The sequence below is a fragment of the Oncorhynchus mykiss genome, chromosome 17, assembly GCF_057628025.1.
Source record: "Oncorhynchus mykiss isolate SJ-2025 chromosome 17, ASM5762802v1, whole genome shotgun sequence".
Taxonomy (NCBI): Eukaryota; Metazoa; Chordata; class Actinopteri; order Salmoniformes; family Salmonidae; genus Oncorhynchus; species Oncorhynchus mykiss.
This window is the reverse complement of record NC_143038.1, coordinates 78090284-78109420: the sequence shown is the minus strand read 5'-3', so window position 1 is coordinate 78109420 and position 19137 is coordinate 78090284. Positions and strand designations below refer to the sequence as shown.

Here is a 19137-nt window from a genome sequence, read left to right as displayed (position 1 = left end):
ATGTTGCAGCTGTATAACCTTTTGAGGATCTCAGGACCAATGCCAAATCTTTTCAGTTTCCTGAGGTGGAATAGGCTTTGTCGTGCCCTCTTCATAACTGTCTAGATGTGTTTGGACCATTCTAGTTTGCTGTTGATGTGGACACCAAGGAACTTGAAGCTCTCAACCTGCTCCACTACAGCCCCGTCGATGAGAATGGGGGCGTGCTCGGTCCTCCTTTTCCTGTAGCCCACAATCATCTCCTTAGTCTTGGTTACGTTGAGGGACAGGATGGTATTCTGACACCACTCGGCCAGGTCTCTGACCTCCTCCCTATAGGCTGTCTCGTCGTTGTCGGTGATCAGGCCTACCACTGTTGTGTCATCTGCAAACTTAAGGATGGTGTTGGAGTCGTGCCTGGCCATGCAGCACGCAACCCGGTGGAGCTCCAGTGTTGAGGATCAGCGAGGCAGATGTGTTGTTACCTACCCTCACCACCTGGGGGCGGCCCATCAGGAAGTCCAGGATCCAGTTGCAGAGGGAGGTGTTTAGTCCCAGGATCCTTAGCTTAGTGATGAGCTTTGAGGGTACTATGGTGTTGAACTCTGAGCTGTAGTCAATGAATAGCATTCTCACATAAGTGTTCCTTTTGTCCAGGTGGGAAAGGGAAGTGTGGAGTGCAATAGAGATTGCATCATCTGTGGATCTGTTTGGGCGGTATGCAAATTGGAGTGGGTTTAGGGTTTCTGGGATAATGGTGTTGATGTGAGCCATTACCAGCCTTTCAAAGCACTTCATGGCTACGGACGTGAGTGCTACGGGTCCGGAGTCATTTAGGCAGGTTGCCTTTGTGTTCTTGGGCATAGGGACTATGGTGGTCTGCTTGAAACATGTTGGTATTACAGACTCAATCAGGGACATGTTGAAAATGTCAGTGAAGACACCTGCCAGTTGGTCAGCACATGCCCGGAGCACACATCCTTGTAATCTGTCTGGCCCCGCAGCCTTGTGTATGTTGACCTGTTTAAAGGTCATACTCACGTCGGCCAAGGAGAGCGTGATCACACAGTCGTCCTGATGCTCTCATGCATGCCTCAGTATTGTTAGCCTCGAAGCGAGCATAGAAGTGATTTAGCTCGTCTGGTAGGCTCGTGCCACTGGGCAGCTCGTGGGCTGTGCTTCCCTTTGTAGTCTGTAATAGTTTGCAAGCCCTGCCACATAAGACGAGCATTGGAGCCGGTGTAGTATGATTCAATCTTAGCCCTGTATTGACGCTTTGCCTGTTTGAAGGTTCGTCGCAGGGCATAGCAGGATTTCTAGTAAGCTTCTAGGTTAGAGTCCCGCTCCTTGAAAGAGGCAGCTCTACCCTTTAGCTCAATGCGAATGTTGCCTGTAATCCATGGCTTCTGGTTGGGGTATGTACGTACAGTCACTGTGGGGACGACATCCTCAATGCACTTATTGATAAAGCCAGTGACTGACGTGGTGTACTCCTCAATGCCATCGGAAGAATCCTGGAACATATTCCAATCTGTGATAGCAAAACAGTCCTGTAGTTTAGTATCTGCTTCATCTGACCACTTTTTTATAGATCGAGTCACTGGTACTTCCTGCTTTAGTTTTTGCTTGTAAGCAGGAATCAGTGTATATGTTAGTCTGTGTGTCTGTGTATATGTTAGTCTGTGTATATGTTAGTCTGTGTATATGTTAGTCTGTATATGTTAGTCTGTATATGTATATGTTTAGTCTGTGTATATGTTTAGTCTGTGTATATGTTAGTCTGTGTATATGTTAGTCTGTGTATATGTTAGTCTGTATATGTTAGTCTGTATATGTATATGTTAGTCTGTATATGTATATGTTTAGTCTGTGTATATGTTTAGTCTGTGTATATGTTAGTCTGTGTATATGTTAGTCTGTGTATATGTTAGTCTGTGTATATGTTAGTCTGTGTGTCTGTGTATATGTTAGTCTGTGTATATATTAGTCTGTGTATATATTAGTCTGTGTGTCTGTGTATATGTTAGTGTGTGTGTCTGTGTATATGTTAGTCTGTGTATATGTTAGTCTGTGTATATGTTAGTCTGTGTATATATTAGTCTGTGTATATGTTAGTGTGTGTGTCTGTGTGTCTGTGTATATGTTAGTGTGTGTGTCTGTGTATATGTTAGTGTGTGTGTCTGTGTATATGTTAGTGTGTGTGTCTGTGTATATGTTAGTGTGTGTGTCTGTGTATATGTTAGTGTGTGTGTCTGTGTATATGTTAGTGTGTGTGTCTGTGTATATGTTAGTGTGTGTATATGTTAGTCTGTGTATATGTTAGTCTGTGTATATATTAGTCTGTGTATATGTTAGTGTGTGTGTCTGTGTGTCTGTGTATATGTTAGTGTGTGTGTCTGTGTATATGTTAGTGTGTGTGTCTGTGTATATGTTAGTGTGTGTGTCTGTGTATATGTTAGTGTGTGTGTCTGTGTATATGTTAGTGTGTGTGTCTGTGTATATGTTAGTGTGTGTGTCTGTGTATATGTTAGTGTGTGTGTCAGTGTGTCTGTGTATATGTTAGTGTGTGTGTCTGTGTATATGTTAGTGTGTGTGTCTGTGTATATGTTAGTGTGTGTGTCTGTGTATATGTTAGTGTGTGTGTCTGTGTATATGTTAGTGTGTGTGTCTGTGTATATGTTAGTGTGTGTGTCTGTGTATATGTTAGTGTGTGTGTCAGTGTGTCTGTGTATATGTTAGTTTGTGTGGGTGAGCGTTCAGCCTCGGCAGGAAGGTGTCATGGCCTGGCTGAGGGTATGTCCCAAATGACACTCTATTCCCTGTATTGTGCACTAGTTTTGACCCTGTGTGCCCTGGTAAATAAGGAATAGTGTGCCTAAAGGTTTGTGGGCATACTGTAGCAGTCTGTAGCAGTCTGTAGCAGTCTGTAGCAGTCTACTGCTGTCTGTAGCTGTCTACTGCTGTCTGCAGCTGTCTGTAGCAGTCTGTAGCAGTCTGTAGCTGTCTGTAGCTGTCTGTAGCTGTCTACTGCTGTCTGTAGCAGTCTGTAGTTGTCTACTGCTGTCTGTAGCTGTCTGCAGCTGTCTACTGCAGTCTGAAGCTGTCTGTAGCAGTCTGTAGCTGTCTGTAGCTATCTACTGCTGTCTGCAGCTGTCTACTGCAGTCTGAAGCTGTCTGTAGCAGTCTGTAGCTGTCTGTAGCAGTCAGCAGCTGTCTGTAGCAGTCTATAGCAGCCTGTAGCTGTCTACTGCTGTCTGCAGCTGTCTGTAGCAGTCTGTAGCAGTCTGTAGCTGTCTGTAGCTGTCTGTAGCTACTGCTGTCTGTAGCAGTCTGTAGCTATCTACTGCTGTCTGCAGCTGTATACTGCAGTCTGAAGCTGTCTGTAGCAGTCTGTAGCTGTCTGTAGCAGTCAGCAGCTGTCTACTGCTGTCTGTAGCAGCCTGTAGCTGTCTACTGCTGTCTGTAGCAGTCTGTAGCTGTCTGTAGCTGTCTACTGCTGTCTGCAGCTGTCTGTAGCAGTCTGTAGCTGTCTGTAGCTGTCTGTAGCTGTCTACTGCTGTCTGCAGCTGTCTGTAGCTGTCTGCAGCTGTCTGTAGCAGTCTGTAGTTGTCTACTGCTGTCTGTAGCAGTCTGTAGCTGTCTACAGCTGTCTGCAGCAGTCTGTAGGTGTCTGTAGCAGTCTGTAGCTGGCTGTAGCTGTATGTAGCCATCTGTAGCAGTCTGTAGCAGTCTGCAGCTGTCTGTAGCTGTCTGTAGCTGTCTGTAGCAGTCTGTAGCAGTCTGTAGCAGTCTGTAGCAGTCTGTAGCTGGCTGTAGCTGTCTGTAGCTGTCTACTGCTGTCTGCAGCTGTCTGTAGCAGTCTGTAGCATACTGTAGCTGTCTACTGCTGTCTGTAGCTGTCTACTGCTGTCTGCAGCTGTCTGTAGCAGTCTGTAGCAGTCTTTAGCTGTCTACTGCTGTCTGTAGAAGTCTGTAGCAGTCTGTAGCTGTCTACCGCTGTCTGTGGAAGTCTGTAGCTGTCTACTGCTGTCTGCAGCTGTCTGTAGCAGTATGTAGCAGTCTGTAGCTGTCTACTGCTGTCTGTAGCAGTCTGTAGCTGTCTACTGCTGTCTGCAGCTGTCTGTAGCAGTCTGTAGTTGTCTACTGCTGTCTGCTGCTGTCTGTAGCTGTCTGTAGCAGTCTGTAGCAGTCTGTATCAGTCTGTAGCAGCCTGTAGCTGTCTGTAGCAGTCTGTAGCAGTCTGGAGCAGTATGTAGTTGTCTACTGCTGTCTGCAGCTGTCTGTAGCTGTCTACTGCTGTCTGCAGCTGTCTGTAGCTGTCTACTGCTGTCTGCAGCTGTCTGTAGCTGTCTACTGCAGTCTGCAGCTGTCTGTAGCAGTCTGTAGCAGTCTGTAGCAGTCTGTAGTTGTCTACTGCTGTCTGTAGCAGTCTGTAGCAGTCTGTAGCAGTCTGGAGCAGTCTGTAGTTGTCTACTGCTGTCTGCAGCTGTCTGTAGCTGTCTACTGCAGTCTGCAGCTGTCTGTAGCAGTCTGTAGCTGTCTACTGCTGTCTGTAGCAGTCTGTAGCTTTCTGTAACAGTCTGTAGCTGTCTGCAGCTGTCTGTAGCAGTCTACTGCTGTCTGTAGTTGTCTACTGCAGTCTGCAGCTGTCTGTAGCAGTCTGTAGCTGTCTACTGCTGTCTGTAGCAGTCTGTAGCTTTCTGTAGCAGTCTGTAGCTGTCTGCAGCTGTCTGTAGCAGTCTACTGCTGTCTGTAGTCGTCTATTGCTGTCTGTAGCAGTCTGTAGCAGTCTGTAGCTGTCTACTGCTGTCTGCAGCTGTATGTAGCAGTCTGTAGCAGTCTGTAGCTGTCTTCTTTTGTCTGTAGCAGTCTGTAGCAGTCTACTGCTGTCTGTAGTTGTCTGTAGCAGTCTGTAGCAGTCTGTAGCTGTCTGTAGCTGTCTGTAGCAGTCTACTGCTGTCTGTAGCTGTCTACTGCTGTCTGTAGCAGTCTGTAGCTCTCTGTAGCTGTCTGTAGCTGTATACTGCTGTCTGTAGCAGTCTGTAGCTGTCTGCAGCTGTCTGTAGCAGTCTGTAGCAGTCTGTAGCTGTTTACTGCTGTCTGTAGCAGTCTACAGCTGTCTGTAGCACTATGTAGCACTCTGTAGCAGTCTGTAGCAGTCTGTAGCTGTTTACTGCTGTCTGTAGCAGTCTGTAGCAGTCTACAGCTGTCTGTAGCACTCTGTAGCACTCTGTAGCAGTCTGCAGCTGTCTGTAGCTGTCTGTAGCAGTCTGTAGCAGTCTGTAGCTGTCTGCAGCTGTCTGTTGCTGTCTGTAGCATTCTGTAGCTGTCTACTGCTGTCTGTAGCAGTCTGTAGCTGTCTACTGCTGTCTGTAGTTGTCTACTGCTGTCTGTAGCAGTCTGTAGCTCTCTGTAGCTGTCTGTAGCTGTATACTGCTGTCTGTAGCAGTCTGTAGCTGTCTGCAGCTGTCTGTAGCAGTCTGTAGCAGTCTGTAGCTGTTTACTGCTGTCTGTAGCAGTCTGTAGCAGTCTGCAGCTGTCTGTGGCAGTCTGTAGCAGTCTGCAGCTGTCTGTAGCTGTCTGTAGCTGTCTGTAGCAGTCTGTAGCAGTCTGTAGCTGTCTGCAGCTGTCTGTTGCTGTCTGTAGCAGTCTGTAGCTGTCTGCAGCTGTCTGTAGCAGTCTGTAGCATACTGTAGCTGTCTACTGCTGTCTGTAGCAGTCTGTAGCAGTCTTTAGCTGTCTACTGCTGTCTGTAGAAGTCTGTAGCAGTCTGTAGCTGTCTACTGCTGTCTGTAGCAGTCTGTAGCAGTCTGTAGCTGTCTACTGCTGTCTGTAGCAGTCTGTAGCAGTCTGTAGCTGTCTACTGCTGTCTGTAGCTGTCTACTGCTGTCTGCAGCTGTCTGTAGCGGTCTGCAGCTGTCTACTGCTGTCTGTAGCAGTCTGTAGCAGTCTGTAGCTTTCTACTGCTGTCTAGCAGTCTGTAGCTGTCTACTGCTGTCTGCAGCTGTCTGCAGCTGTCTGTAACAGTCTGTAGCAGTCTGTAGCAGTCTGCAGCTGTCTGTAGCAGTCTGTAGTTGTCTACTGCTGTCTGCAGCTGTCTGTAGCAGCCTGTAGCTGTCTGTAGCAGTCTGTAGCAGTCTGTAGCAGTCTGGGGCAGTCTGTAGTTGTCTATTGCTGTCTGCAGCTGTCTGTAGCTGTCTACTGCAGTCTGCAGCTGTCTGTAGCAGTCTGTAGCAGTCTGTAGCAGTCTGTAGCTGTCTTCTGCTGTCTTCTGCTGTCTGCAGCAGTCTGTAGCTGTCTGTAGCAGTCTGTAGCTGTCTGCAGCTGTCTGCAGCTGTCTGTAGCAGTCTGTAGCAGTCTGTAGTTGTCTACAGCTGTCTGTAGCTGTCTGTAGATGTCTTTCGCAGTCTGTAGCTGTCTGTAGCCGTCTGTAGCAGTAGTTGTCTGTGAATCTACGTGTTGAGACAGGAGATGGCTGATAATATCAGTATAGCCAAGGCCATAGGGCTCTTTCAAACTAATATGAAATACAAGACTAATCATACTATCTCTATTGTCTTATTTATATTTTTCTAATGTCTTATTAAACTGTCTCTAATGTCTAATCCTACTGTTTCTAATGTCTTATTATACTGTCTCTAATGTCTTATTAAACTGTCTCTAATGTCTTATTAAACTGTCTAATGTCTTATTTATATTTTTCTAATGTCTTATTAAACTGTCTCTATTGTCTTATTTATATTTTTCTAATGTCTTATTAAACTGTCTCTAATGTCTAATCCTACTGTTTCTAATGTCTTATTAAACTGTCTCTAATGTCTTATTAAACTGTCTAAAATGTCTTATTAAACTGTCTCTAATGTGTTATTAAACTGTCTCCAATGTATTATTAAACTGTCTCTAATGTCTTACTAAACTGTCTCTAATGTATTATTAAACTGTCTCTAATGTCTTACTAAACTGTCTCTAATGTCTTACTAAACTGTCTGTCTACAGCTGTCTGTAGATGTCTTTCGCAGTCTGTAGCTGTCTGTAGCTGTCTGTAGCAGTAGTTGTCTGTGAATCTACGTGTTGAGACAGGAGATGGCTGATAATATCAGTATAGCCAAGGCCATAGGGCTCTTTCAAACTAATATGAAATACAAGACTAATCATACTATCTCTATTGTCTTATTTATATTTTTCTAATGTCTTATTAAACTGTCTCTAATGTCTAATCCTACTGTTTCTAATGTCTTATTATACTGTCTATAATGTCTTATTAAACTGTCTCTGTCTTATATTTTTCTAATGTCTTATTAAACTGTCTCTATTGTCTTATTTATATTTTTCTAATGTCTTATTAAACTGTCTCTAATGTCTAATCCTACTGTTTCTAATGTCTTATTAAGCTGTCTCTATTGTCTAATCCTACTGTCTCTAATGTCTTACTAAACTGGTTTGTCCTAAAGGAACCAAGAAGAGCTGTGACAGAGGAGGAGATGAGGTGGAGAAGAGAGGAGGAGGAGATGAGGAGGAGGAAGACTCCAGAAGAACGAGTCTGAAAGATGAAGAGGTGTTAGAGGAGAGGGACGAGGTGTTGGAAGAGAGTGAGGAGAAGGAGGAGAGGGAGGAGTGGGAGGAGAGGGTGGAGAGGGATGAGAGGGAGGAGAGGGAAGAGGTGTTGGAAGAGGTGTTGGAAGAGGTGTTGGAAGAGGTGTTGGAAGAGAGGGAGGAGAGAGATGAGAGAGAAGAAAGGGATGAGAGGGAGAAGAGGAAAGAGGTGTTCGAAGAGGGGTTGGGAGAGAGGGAGGAGAGAGATGAGAGAGAAGAGAGGGAGGAGAGGGAGAAGAGGGAACAGGTGTTTGAAAAGAGGGAGGACAGGGAGGTGTTCAAGGAGAGGGAGGAGAGAGAAGAGGGGGAAGAGGTGTTGGAAGAGAGAGAAGAGAGGGAGGAGAGGGAGGAGAGAGAAGAGGGGGAAGAGGTGTTGGAAGAGAGAGAAGAGGGGGAAGAGAGCGAAGAGAGGGAGGAGAGGGAGGAGAGAGAAGAGGTTTTGGAAGAGACGGAGGAGAGTGAGGAGACAACGGAAACACCTGGCCATACCTCTGATGGGTTTAGAGGAGAGGTAAGTCAAGCGATGTGTCTGTCTATACATCTATCAATCAAGAATACTTTCACTAGAACCAGACCTTAATCCTGCTGACAATTGTATGAAACTGTTATGAGAATTTTGTTCTCAGTGTTCATAAACGGAACTTCATTTAAATGACTTTGTCTGTTACTAAGAATTTGTAAGGTTCTTATTGAAATGAAATATTCAGAGGCCAGTTTACAATAGTCAGTAAGGTTTATTTACGAGAGCGCTGCTGTGCATATATAAAGACATTCCTTTTATAACTTTCTCTTACCCTACACACATACATACCAACATAGGGATTTTCTCATGAGTTTCACCACAGTTTATTACCACTCAGCTGACCGTTCCAGTCTTCCCCAGATACAAGAGCTCTGGAGGGGCCCTCCCTGTCCTACCTTATCTCCCCAGAGTTACAGCCAGGTTGGTTCAAACATAGGTTAATGCGTCTCTTTGTTCTCTTCCGACACACACATACATTCCTTTCTTCCTAGGTCTATGCTACATAACCCCTTCCTAATGAACAAACATTATTTATCACTAATAGAAAGACAGAGTAGAATTCTGTTAGTTATAATTCTATTTTAAATGTATACATTATTCATAATAAATCCCATAACGGAAACAAAAGCAACATCCTCCCACACAGACACACAGTATTATCAACAGACATCTCTCCCACACAGACACACAGTATTATCAACAGACATCTCTCCCACACAGACACACAGTATTATCCACAGACATCTCCCCCACACAGACAACTCACAGACACAGAGTTAAAGGTTCCATTACAACATGGGGCCTGGCTGGTCTAGAGTTAAAGATTCTATGATTTTCTCGATCTACAGAAACCCAGCCTAAAACCCCAAACAGCAAGCAATGCAGGTGTAGAAGCACGGTGGCTAGGAAAAACTTCCTAGAAAGGCCAGAACCTAGGAAGAAACCTAGAGAGGAACCAGGCTATAAGGGGTGGCCAGTCCTCTTCTGGCTGTGCCAGGTAGAGATTATAACAGAACATTGCCAAGATGTTCAAATGTTCATAAATGTCCAGCATGGTCAAATAATAATAATCACAGTAGTTGTCGAGGGTGCAACAAGTCAGCACCTCAGGAGTAAATGTCAATTGGCTTTTCATAGATGATCATTAAGAGTATCTCTACCACTCCTGCTGTCTCTAGAGACAGCAGGTCTGGGACAGGTAGAATGTCCGGTGAACAGGTCAGGGTTCCATAGCCACAGGCAGAACAGTTGAAACTGGAGCAGCAGCAAGGCCAGGTGGACTGGGGACAGCAAGGAGTCATCATGCCAGGTAGTCCTGAGGCATGGTCCTAGGGCTCAGGTCCTCCGAGAGAGAGAAAGAGACAATTAGAGAGAGCATACTTAAATTCACACAGGACACCAGATATACTCCAGATATAACAGACTGACCCCAGCCCCCCGACTCTACCCGTTCTGATATTTCTTTATTTTCATTTTTGGATTACAGTGGGGCAAAAAAGTATTTAGTCAGCCACCAATTGTGCAAGTTCTCCCACTTAAAAAGATGAGGCTTTTTAATGAATTTATTTGCAAATTATGGTGGAAAATAAGTATTTGGTCACCTACAAACAAGCAAGATTTCTCGCTCTCACAGACCCTGTGAGAGGATCCTCTGTCCTCCACTCGTTACCTGTATTAATGGCACCTGTTTGAACTTGTTATCAGTATAAAAGACACTTGTCCACAACCTCAAACAGTCACACTCCAAACTCCACTATGGCCAAGACCAAAGAGCTGTCAAAGGACACCAGAAACAAAATTGTAGACCTGCACCAGGCTAGGAAGACTGAATCTGCAATAGGTAAGCAGCTTGCTTTGAAGAAATCAACTGTGGGAGCAATTATTAGAAAATGGAAGACATACAAGACCACAGATAATCTCCCTCGATCTGGGGCTCCACACAAGATCTCACCCTGTGGGGTCAAAATGATTACAAGAACGGTGAGCAAAAATCCCAGAACCACACGGGGGGACCTAGTGAATGACCTGCAGAGAGCTGGGACCAAAGTAACAAAGCCTACCATCAATAACACACTACGCCGCCAGGGACTCAAATCCTGCAGTGCCAGACGTGTCCCCCTGCTTAAGCCAGTACATGTCCAGGCCCGTCTGAAGTTTGCTAGAGAGCATTTGGATGATCCAGAAGAAGATTGGGAGAATGTCATATGGTCAGATGAAACCAAAATAGAACTTTTTGGTAAAAACTGAACTCGTCGTGTTTGGAGGACAAAGAATGCTGAGTTGCATCCAAAGAACACCATACCTACTGTGAAGCATGGGGGTGGAAACATCATGCTTTGGGGCTGTTTTTCTGCAAAGGGACCAGGACGACTGATCCGTGCAAAGGAAAGAATGAATGTATTGTGAGATTTTGAATGAAAACCTCCTTCCATCAGCAAGGGCATTGAAGATGAAACGTGGCTGGGTCTTTCAGCATGACAATGATCCCAAACACACCGCCCGGGCAACGAAGGAGTGGCTTCGTAAGAAGCATTTCAAGGTCCTGGAGTGGCCTAGCCAGTCTCCAGATCTCAACCCCATAGAAAATCTTTGGAGGGAGTTGAAAGTCCGTATTGCCCAGCAACAGCCCCAAAACATCACTGCTCTAGAGGAGATCTGCATGGAGGAATGGGCCAAAATACCAGCAACAGTGTGTGAAAACCTTGTGAAGACTGACAGAAAACGTTTGACCTCTGTCATTGCCAACAAAGGGTATATAACAAAGTATTGAGATAAACTTTTGTTATTGACCAAATACTTATTTTCCACCATAATTTGCAAATAAATTCATTCAAAATCCTACAATGTGATTTTCTGGATTTTTTTTCTCATTTTGTCTGTCATAGTTGAAGTGTATCTATGATGAAAATTACAGGCCTCTCATCTTTTTAAGTGGGAGAACTTGCACAATTGGTGGCTGACTAAATGCTTTTTTGCCCCACTATATGTTACTATAGTTTTGTATTGTTTTCTTGGTATTATTCCTGCAGTGTTGGAGCTAGAAACACAAGCATTTCATTGCACCTGCGATAACATCTGCAAATATGTGTACATGACCAACAAACTTTGACGTGATTTTGATAAAGAGAAATGTTTGCTATTTGGGACACAGCTCTGGGTCAGTCTGGGTTAGTAGACTACAGTGCCTTGCGAAAGTATTCGGCCCCCTTGAACTTTGCGACCCTTTGCCACATTTCAGGCTTCAAACATAAAGATATAAAACTGTATTTTTTTGTGAAGAATCAACAACAAGTGGGACACAATCATGAAGTGGAATGACATTTATTGGATATTTCAAACTTTTTTAACAAATCAAAAACTGAAAAATTGGGCGTGCAAAATTATTCAGCCCCTTTACTTTCTGTGCAGCAAACTCTTTCCAGAAGTTCAGTGAGGATCTCTGAATGATCCAATGTTGACCTAAATGACTAATGATGATAAATACAATCCACCTGTGTGTAATCAAGTCTCCGTATAAATGCACCTGCACTGTGATAGTCTCAGAGGTCCGTTAAAAGCGCAGAGAGCATCATGAAGAACAAGGAACACACCAGGCAGGTCCGAGATACTGTTGTGAAGAAGTTTAAAGCCAGATTTGGATACAAAAAGATTTCCCAAGCTTTAAACATCTCAAGGAGCACTGTGCAAGCGATAATATTGAAATGGAAGGAGTATCAGACCACTGCAAATCTACCAAGACCTGGCCGTCCCTCTAAACTTTTAGCTCATACAAGGAGAAGACTGATCAGAGATGCAGCCAAGAGGCCCATGATCACTCTGGATGAACTGCAGAGATCTACAGCTGAGGTGGGAGACTCTGTCCATAGAACAACAATCAGTCGTATATTGCACAAATCTGGCCTTTATGGAAGAGTGGCAAGAAGAAAGCCATTTCTTAAAGATATCCATAAAAAGTGTCGTTTAAAGTTTGCCACAAGCCACCTGGGAGACACACCAAACATGTGGAAGAAGGTGCTCTGGTCAGATGAAACCAAAATTGAACTTTTTGGCAACAATGCAAAACGTTATGTTTGGCGTAAAAGCAACACAGCTGAACACACCATCCCCACTGTCAAACATGGTGGTGGCAGCATCATGGTTTGGGCCTGCTTTTCTTCAGCAGGGACAGGGAAGATGGTTAAAATTGATGGGAAGATGGATGGAGCCAAATACAGGACCATTCTGGAAGAAAACCTGATGGAGTCTGCAAAAGACCCGAGACTGGGACGGAGATTTGTCTTCCAACAAGACAATGATCCAAAACATAAAGCAAAATCTACAATGGAATGGTTCAAAAATAAACAGATCCAGGTGTTAGAATGGCCAAGTCAAAGTCCAGACCTGAATCCAATCGAGAATCTGTGGAAAGAACTGAAAACTGCGGTTCACAAATGCTCTCCATCCAACCTCACTGCGCTCGAGTTGTTTTGCAAGGAGGAATGGGAAAAAATGTCAGTCTCTCGATGTAAAAAACTGATAGAGACATACCCCAAGCGACTTACAGCTGTAATCGCAGGAAAAGGTGGCGCTACAAAGTATTAACTTAAGGGCGCTGAATAATTTTGCACGCCCAATTTTTCAGTTTTTGATTTGTTAAAAAAGTTTGAAATATCCAATAAATATCGTTGCACTTCATGATTGTGTCCCACTTGTTGTTGATTCTTCACAAAAAAATACAGTTTTATATCTTTATGTTTGAAGCCTGAAATGTGGCAAAAGGTCGCAAAGTTCAAGGGGGCCGAATACTTTCGCAAGGCACTGTATCTATGTGGCTGTCTGATGGTCTGTCTGTTCGGGCTGCTGGCATTCCTTCTTAAACTATCCAAGACATTGTGGAGCTACTAGAATGACCTGGAACTGTTGCCCTTCCTCCCCATGCTTACATACTAACTCTAAAACTCTGATACTTCTCTCTATGGCAGGATGAAGCAGATTCCCGTCACAGCATCTGGACATCGCTGCCACTTTACAGTCATCTATATCAGACACCAACCAATGTGTCTCACAACCTTTCAAAGGCCCCTCAGCAGCAGATCAACTTAACTTCAAAAAAAGACCCGTCTTATAACCAACAGACCAGCTCTTCAAATGACCCTGACCCCACCACCTTGACCCCACCACGGACCAGCTCTTCAAATGACCCTGACCCCACCACCCTGACCCCACCACGGACCAGCTCTTCAAATGACCCTGACCCCACCACCCTGACCCCACCACGGACCAGCTCTTCAAATGACCCTGACCCCACCACCCTGACCCCACCACGGACCAGCTCTTCAAATGACCCTGACCCCACCACCCTGACCCCACCACGGACCAGCTCTTCAAATGACCCTGACCCCACCACCCTGACCCCACCACGGACCAGCTCTTCAAATGACCCTGACCTCACCACCCTGACCCCACCACGGACCAGCTCTTCAAATGACCCTGACCCCACCACCCTGACCCCACCACGGACCAGCTCTTCAAATGACCCTGACCCCACCACCCTGACCCCACCACGGACCAGCTCTTCAAATGACCCTGACCCCACCACCCTGACCCCACCACGGACCAGCTCTTCAAATGACCCTGAACCCACTGTAGGCCACAGCAACCCAGTCTTTAGTGATACCAGCAGGGCAGGACAGACACACCCCTTCCCTACAGCACAGTGTGTGAGCAGGTTTAGGGTCCCTACAGCACAGTGTGTGAGCAGGTTTAGGGCCCCTACAACAGAGTGTGTGAGCAGGTTTAGGGCCCCTACAGTAGACTGTTTGAGCAGGGTTAGGGCCCATACAGCAGACTGTGTGAGCAGGGTTAGGGCCCATACAGCAGACTGTGTGAGCAGGGTTGGGGGAGTGCAGAGTAGTAGCCTGGAGGACCAAGAGGACAGTAGCAGTAGTGATGATGAAGGGAAACTGATTATTGAGCTTTAGACAGGAGTTAGATTTTCTACATGGAATACAGACAGACTGGAAGAGGGGAGGAGGGGAGGAGGAGAGAAGGGGTGGAGGGAGGAGAGGGAGGACAGGAGAGGAGGGAGGGAGGAGAGAAGGGGAGGGTAGAGGGTGAAGGGAGGAGAGGAATGGAAGAGGGGAGGAGGAGAGAAGGGGTGGAGGGAGGACAGGAGAGGAGGGAAGGAGGGAGGAGAGAAGGGGAGGGTGAAGGGAGGATGAAGGGAGGAGAGGAATGGAGGAGGGGAAGAGGGGAGGAGGAGAGAAGTGGTGGAGGGAGGGAGGAAAAGAGGGGAGGGTAGAGGGTGAAGAGAGGAGAGGAATGGAGGAGGGGAAGAGGAAGGGTGGGAGGAGAAGAGGAATAACCTACAGGAATTTGACCTCTATCCGAGCTTGTTTAAAGGAAGTGAATCCCTGTGGCAGACCTAGGGAGGATGGAGGTGGATGGGAATGGGGAGGAGGAGGAGGGGAGGAGGAGAGGAACATGGAGAGGGAAGAAGAGGGGAGGAGAAGAAGAGGAGCTGGCCTGAGGAACACTGACTAGCGTGGGGGAACGCATGGAGATTAACAGGATATTGGCTGGGGTGGGGAAGGCATGGAGATTAGCAGGATATTGGCTGGGGAGCAAGACCCTAACTCAGCACTCACACACACTCACATAGACACACACATAGACACACACATAGACACACACATAGACACACATAGACACTACACACCACATAGACACACACAGCCTAGCCCTAACTCAGCACCAACTCAATACTCGATTGCTTCCAGCCAGCCATGCAGTGGGTCAGCTAAATATCCAGGAGGGCATGAGGATGACTCTCCTAACCAAGGGGATAAGGTTTTTTCTGGGTCATAAACAGGACCATGGGTCATAAACAAGACCATGGGTCATATACAGGACCATGGGTCATATACAGGACCATGGGTCATAAATAGGACCATGGGTCATATATAGGACCATGGGTCATATATAGGACCATGGGTCATATGCAGGACCATGGGTCATATACAGGACCATGGGTCATAAACAGGACCATGGGTCATATACAGGACCATGTTGGTTACCAAGCTGTCAGGATACTCACCCTCTTTCCATCAGTGTCTCTGCCTCTCCTGCTAGCTGATGACTCGACTGTTTGACAGGAGAAACTGATACAGGATCTAACTTTACATTAATACACTTCTGATTGTTTTTGTTTTATGGGACTCAAATTAACCTGGAGTGACATATGTTGTATATAAGTGACAGAAAAACATTTGGTTTAATCAATATAGTGTACATTGTTTAATGTTGTTTTTCAGATGTTTTTCAGATGTTTTATAAAAATAAAAGTTGGATAAAATTGTATCTGAAACCACGTTCAGCTAATCTAGACATTCATTTATTGTGTTTATTTATTTTAATGATTTTTTTAGCCAGGTAGGCTAGTTGAGACCAAGTTCTCATTTACAACTGCGTGTCAAGAAGTCTATGTGTAGCTGGTGTATAGGAGTCAGGCGCAGGACTGCAGATATGAGTAAATAAACATATTTTACCCAACATAATATAAATGCAATACAAAAACAGAGCCCGCAATAACGGACCTTCTTACATAGAAACAATCACTCACAAACAAACATGGGAGAACAGAGGGTTAAATAATGAACAGGTAATTGAAACCAGGTGTGTAAGACAAAGACAAAACAAATAGAAAATGAAAAGTGGATTGGCGATGGCTAGAAGGCCGGTGACGTCGACCGCCGAACGCCACCCGAACAAGGAGAGGGACCGACTTCGGCGGAAGTCGTGACACTGCGACCTGGCCAAGGTAAAGCAAAGCAGTTCGACACAAACAACAACACAAAGTTACACATGGAATAAAAAAACATACACAGTCAATAATTGTAACGGAGTGTGTAACTGGCTGCAGGAGAGCAGAAATGGGGAGCCAACGGAGCCCTTTATTGAGGCGAACAAAACACGGCACTCAGAAAACTAAACACACACGGGTTACAATAACCCGGCGCAAACCAGCCTGGAGTACACATACATTTGCATATAACAATTCCACACACAGACATGGGGGGGAAACAGAGGGTTATATGCAAGATGAGTAATGAGGGAACGCAAATCAGGTGTGCGGGAAAACAAGACAAAACAAATGGAAAATGAAAGGTGGATCGGCGACGGCTAGAAGACCGGTGACGTCGACCGCCGAACGTCACCCGAACAAGGAAAGGGACCGACCTCGGCGGAAGTCGTGACAATAATACAATAGAAAATAAAGAAAGTCTATATACCTTATATATATCTCTAGACTGCTTTACATGAATCGTTTATATTATATTACATATTAAGTTGCATATTATTATTTATGTTAAATAATGACTGGCCCTTCAAGATTAGTGTACTGACACATCCACAGTCTTCAGTTCTGAAGTCACTGCAGTTAATAACCGGAAGTTCTCTAAGTCCCACACACACAAATAAGATTTGGTCACATGTAACTTGCTGTTTGTACAGTCAGCATTCCAATCACGGCTAGAGTGCAAAATGTACTATTAATATTTAAAAATGTGAATTGATTTAGACAAATTAACCACAGGTATTTTCACTAAACTGTCTTAGTGATTCCATCTCCATAGCTCATTGAGCAATTCCCTGCAGGCGCCGTCCTCTACCCATAACAGCTGGCATTGCCACAGACAGACAGAGTGCTTGCTTTGGTCTAGCAGGGTGGTGTTCTGTGTGTGTAAGAATATCCCATTTACTGCTGTCGGTCTACATGAAGAGCGTGTACACTGAGGGGGAGAGACATCACCTTTCAGCTACACAGAGGGAGAGATATCAGCTCTCAGGTACACAGAGGGACACAGAGATATCAGCTCTCACCTACACAGAGGGAGCGAGATATCAGCTCTCAGCAACACAGAGGGAGACAGAGATATCAGCTCTCAGCTACACAGAGGGAGAGAGATATCAGCTCTCAGCTACACAGAGGGAGAGAGATATCAGCTCTCAGCAACACAGTGGGAGAGAGATATCAGCTCTCAGCAACACAGAGGAGAGAGATATCAGCACTCAGCAACACATAGGGAGAGAGATATCAGCTCTCAGCAACATAGAGGAGAGAGATATCAGCTCTCAGCAACACAGAGGAGAGAGATATCAGCTCTCAGCAACACAGAGGAGAGAGATATCAGCTCTCAGCAACACAGAGGAGAGAGATATCAGCTCTCAGCAACACAGTGTGAGAGAGATATCAGCTCTCAGCAACACAGTGGGAGAGAGATATCAGCTCTCAGCAACACACTGGGAGAGATATCAGCTGTCAGCTACACAGAGGGAGAGCGATATCAGCTCTCATCTACAAAGAGGGACACAGAGATATATGCTTTCAGCAACACAGAGGGACACAGAGGTATCAGCTCTCAGCAACAAAGAGGGACACAAAGATATCAGCTCTCATCAACACAGAGGGAGAGAGATATCAGCTCTCAGCAACACAGAGGGACACAGAGATATCAGCTCTCAGCTACACAGAGGGAGACAGAGATATCAGCTCTCAGCTACACAGAGGGAGACAGATATATCAGCTCTCACCTACACAGAGGGGCACAGAGATATCAGCTCTCAGCTACACAGAGGGACACAGAGATATCAGCTCTCAGCTACACAGAGGGACACAGAGATATCAGCTCTCAGCAACAAAGAGGGACACAGAGATATCAGCTCTCAGCTTCACAGAGGGACACGGAGATATCAGCTCTCAGCAACACAGAGGGACAAAGAGATATCAGCTCTCATTCAAATCTGCATCAATGACAGTAGAGGAGAGAGGAGAGACTAAGGTGCTCTATCGCCAGCTGAACATCTTTCAACAGACTTTCAGCAGGCAGCTACAATACCCTTCTCTGCTGGAACATTAGTCTGGAACTGGAGGGTTCTGTCAATTCTGGAACTGGAGGGATCTGTGAGGTCTGGAACTGGAGGGTTCTGTCAGGTCTGGAACTGGAGGGTTCTGTCAGGTCTGGAACTGGAGGATTCTGTCAGGTCTGGAACTGGAGGATTCTGTCAGGTCTGGAACTGGAGGGTTCTGTCAGGTCTGGAACTGGAGGGTTCTGTCAGGTCTGGAACAGGAGGGTTCTGTCAGGTCTGGAACAGGACGGTTCTGTCAGGTCTGGAACAGGAGGGTTCTGTCAGGTCTGGAACAGGAGGGTTCTGTCAGGTCTGGAACAGGAGGGTTCTGTCAGGTCTGGAACAGGAGGGTTCTGTCAGGTCTGGAACAGGAGGGTTCTGTCAGGTATGGAACAGGAGGGTTCTGTCAGGTATGGAAATGGAGGGTTCTTTCAGGTCTGGAACAGGAGGGTTCTGTCAGGTCTGGAACAGGAGGGTTCTGTCAGGTCTGGAACAGGAGGGTTCTGTCAGGTATGGAACAGGAGGGTTCTGTCAGGTATGGAACAGGAGGGTTCTGTCAGGTATGGAAATGGAGGGTTCTGTCAGGTCTGAAACAGGAGGGTTCTGTCAGGTCTGGAACAGGAGGGTTCTGTCAGGTCTGGAACAGGAGGGTTCTGTCAGGTCTGGAACTGGAGGAATCTGTCAGGTATGAAACCCAGCAGGGTAATGTCAGGTATGGAAATGGAGGGTTCTGTCAGGTCTGGAACAGGAGGGTTCTGTCAGGTCTGGAACAGGAGGGTTCTGTCAGGTCTGGAACAGGAGGGTTCTGTCAGGTCTGGAACTGGAGGGTTCTGTCAGGTATGGAAATGGAGGGTTCTGTCAGGTCTGGAACAGGAGGGTTCTGTCAGGTCTGAAACAGGAGGGTTCAGTCAGGTATGGAAATGGAGGGTTCTGTCAGGTCTGGAACAGGAGGGTTCTGTCAGGTCTGAAACAGGAGTGTTCTGTCAGGTATGGAAATGGAGGGTTCTATCAGGTCTGGAACAGGAGGGTTCTGTCAGGTATGGAAATGGAGGGTTCTGTCAGGTATGGAAATGGAGGGTTCTGTCAGGTCTGGAACAGGAGGGTTCTGTCAGGTATGGAAATGGAGGGTTCTATCAGGTCTGGAACAGGAGGGT

The 19137-nt window shown here is 45.9% G+C and overlaps 1 protein-coding gene across 3 annotated transcripts in view; it reads left to right on the top strand.

Annotated features, from left to right (window-relative positions):
- The window catches only part of znf831 (zinc finger protein 831), a 68082-nt gene extending 52642 nt beyond the window's left edge, over positions 1–15440 (top strand). For 2 of the 3 annotated variants that reach the window (XM_090206521.1, XM_090206522.1), the window contains 3 exons: positions 7431–8083; positions 8456–8515; positions 13057–15440. In XM_090206521.1, coding sequence (XP_090062647.1) covers positions 7431–8083; positions 8456–8515; positions 13057–14055 — 1712 coding nt within the window. In that variant the 3' untranslated portion in view covers positions 14056–15440. The remainder of the gene's footprint in view (positions 1–7430; positions 8084–8455; positions 8516–13056) is intronic. The other variant, XM_090206523.1, reaches the window with a different exon arrangement.
- Positions 15441–19137: the final 3697 nt, after the last annotated feature.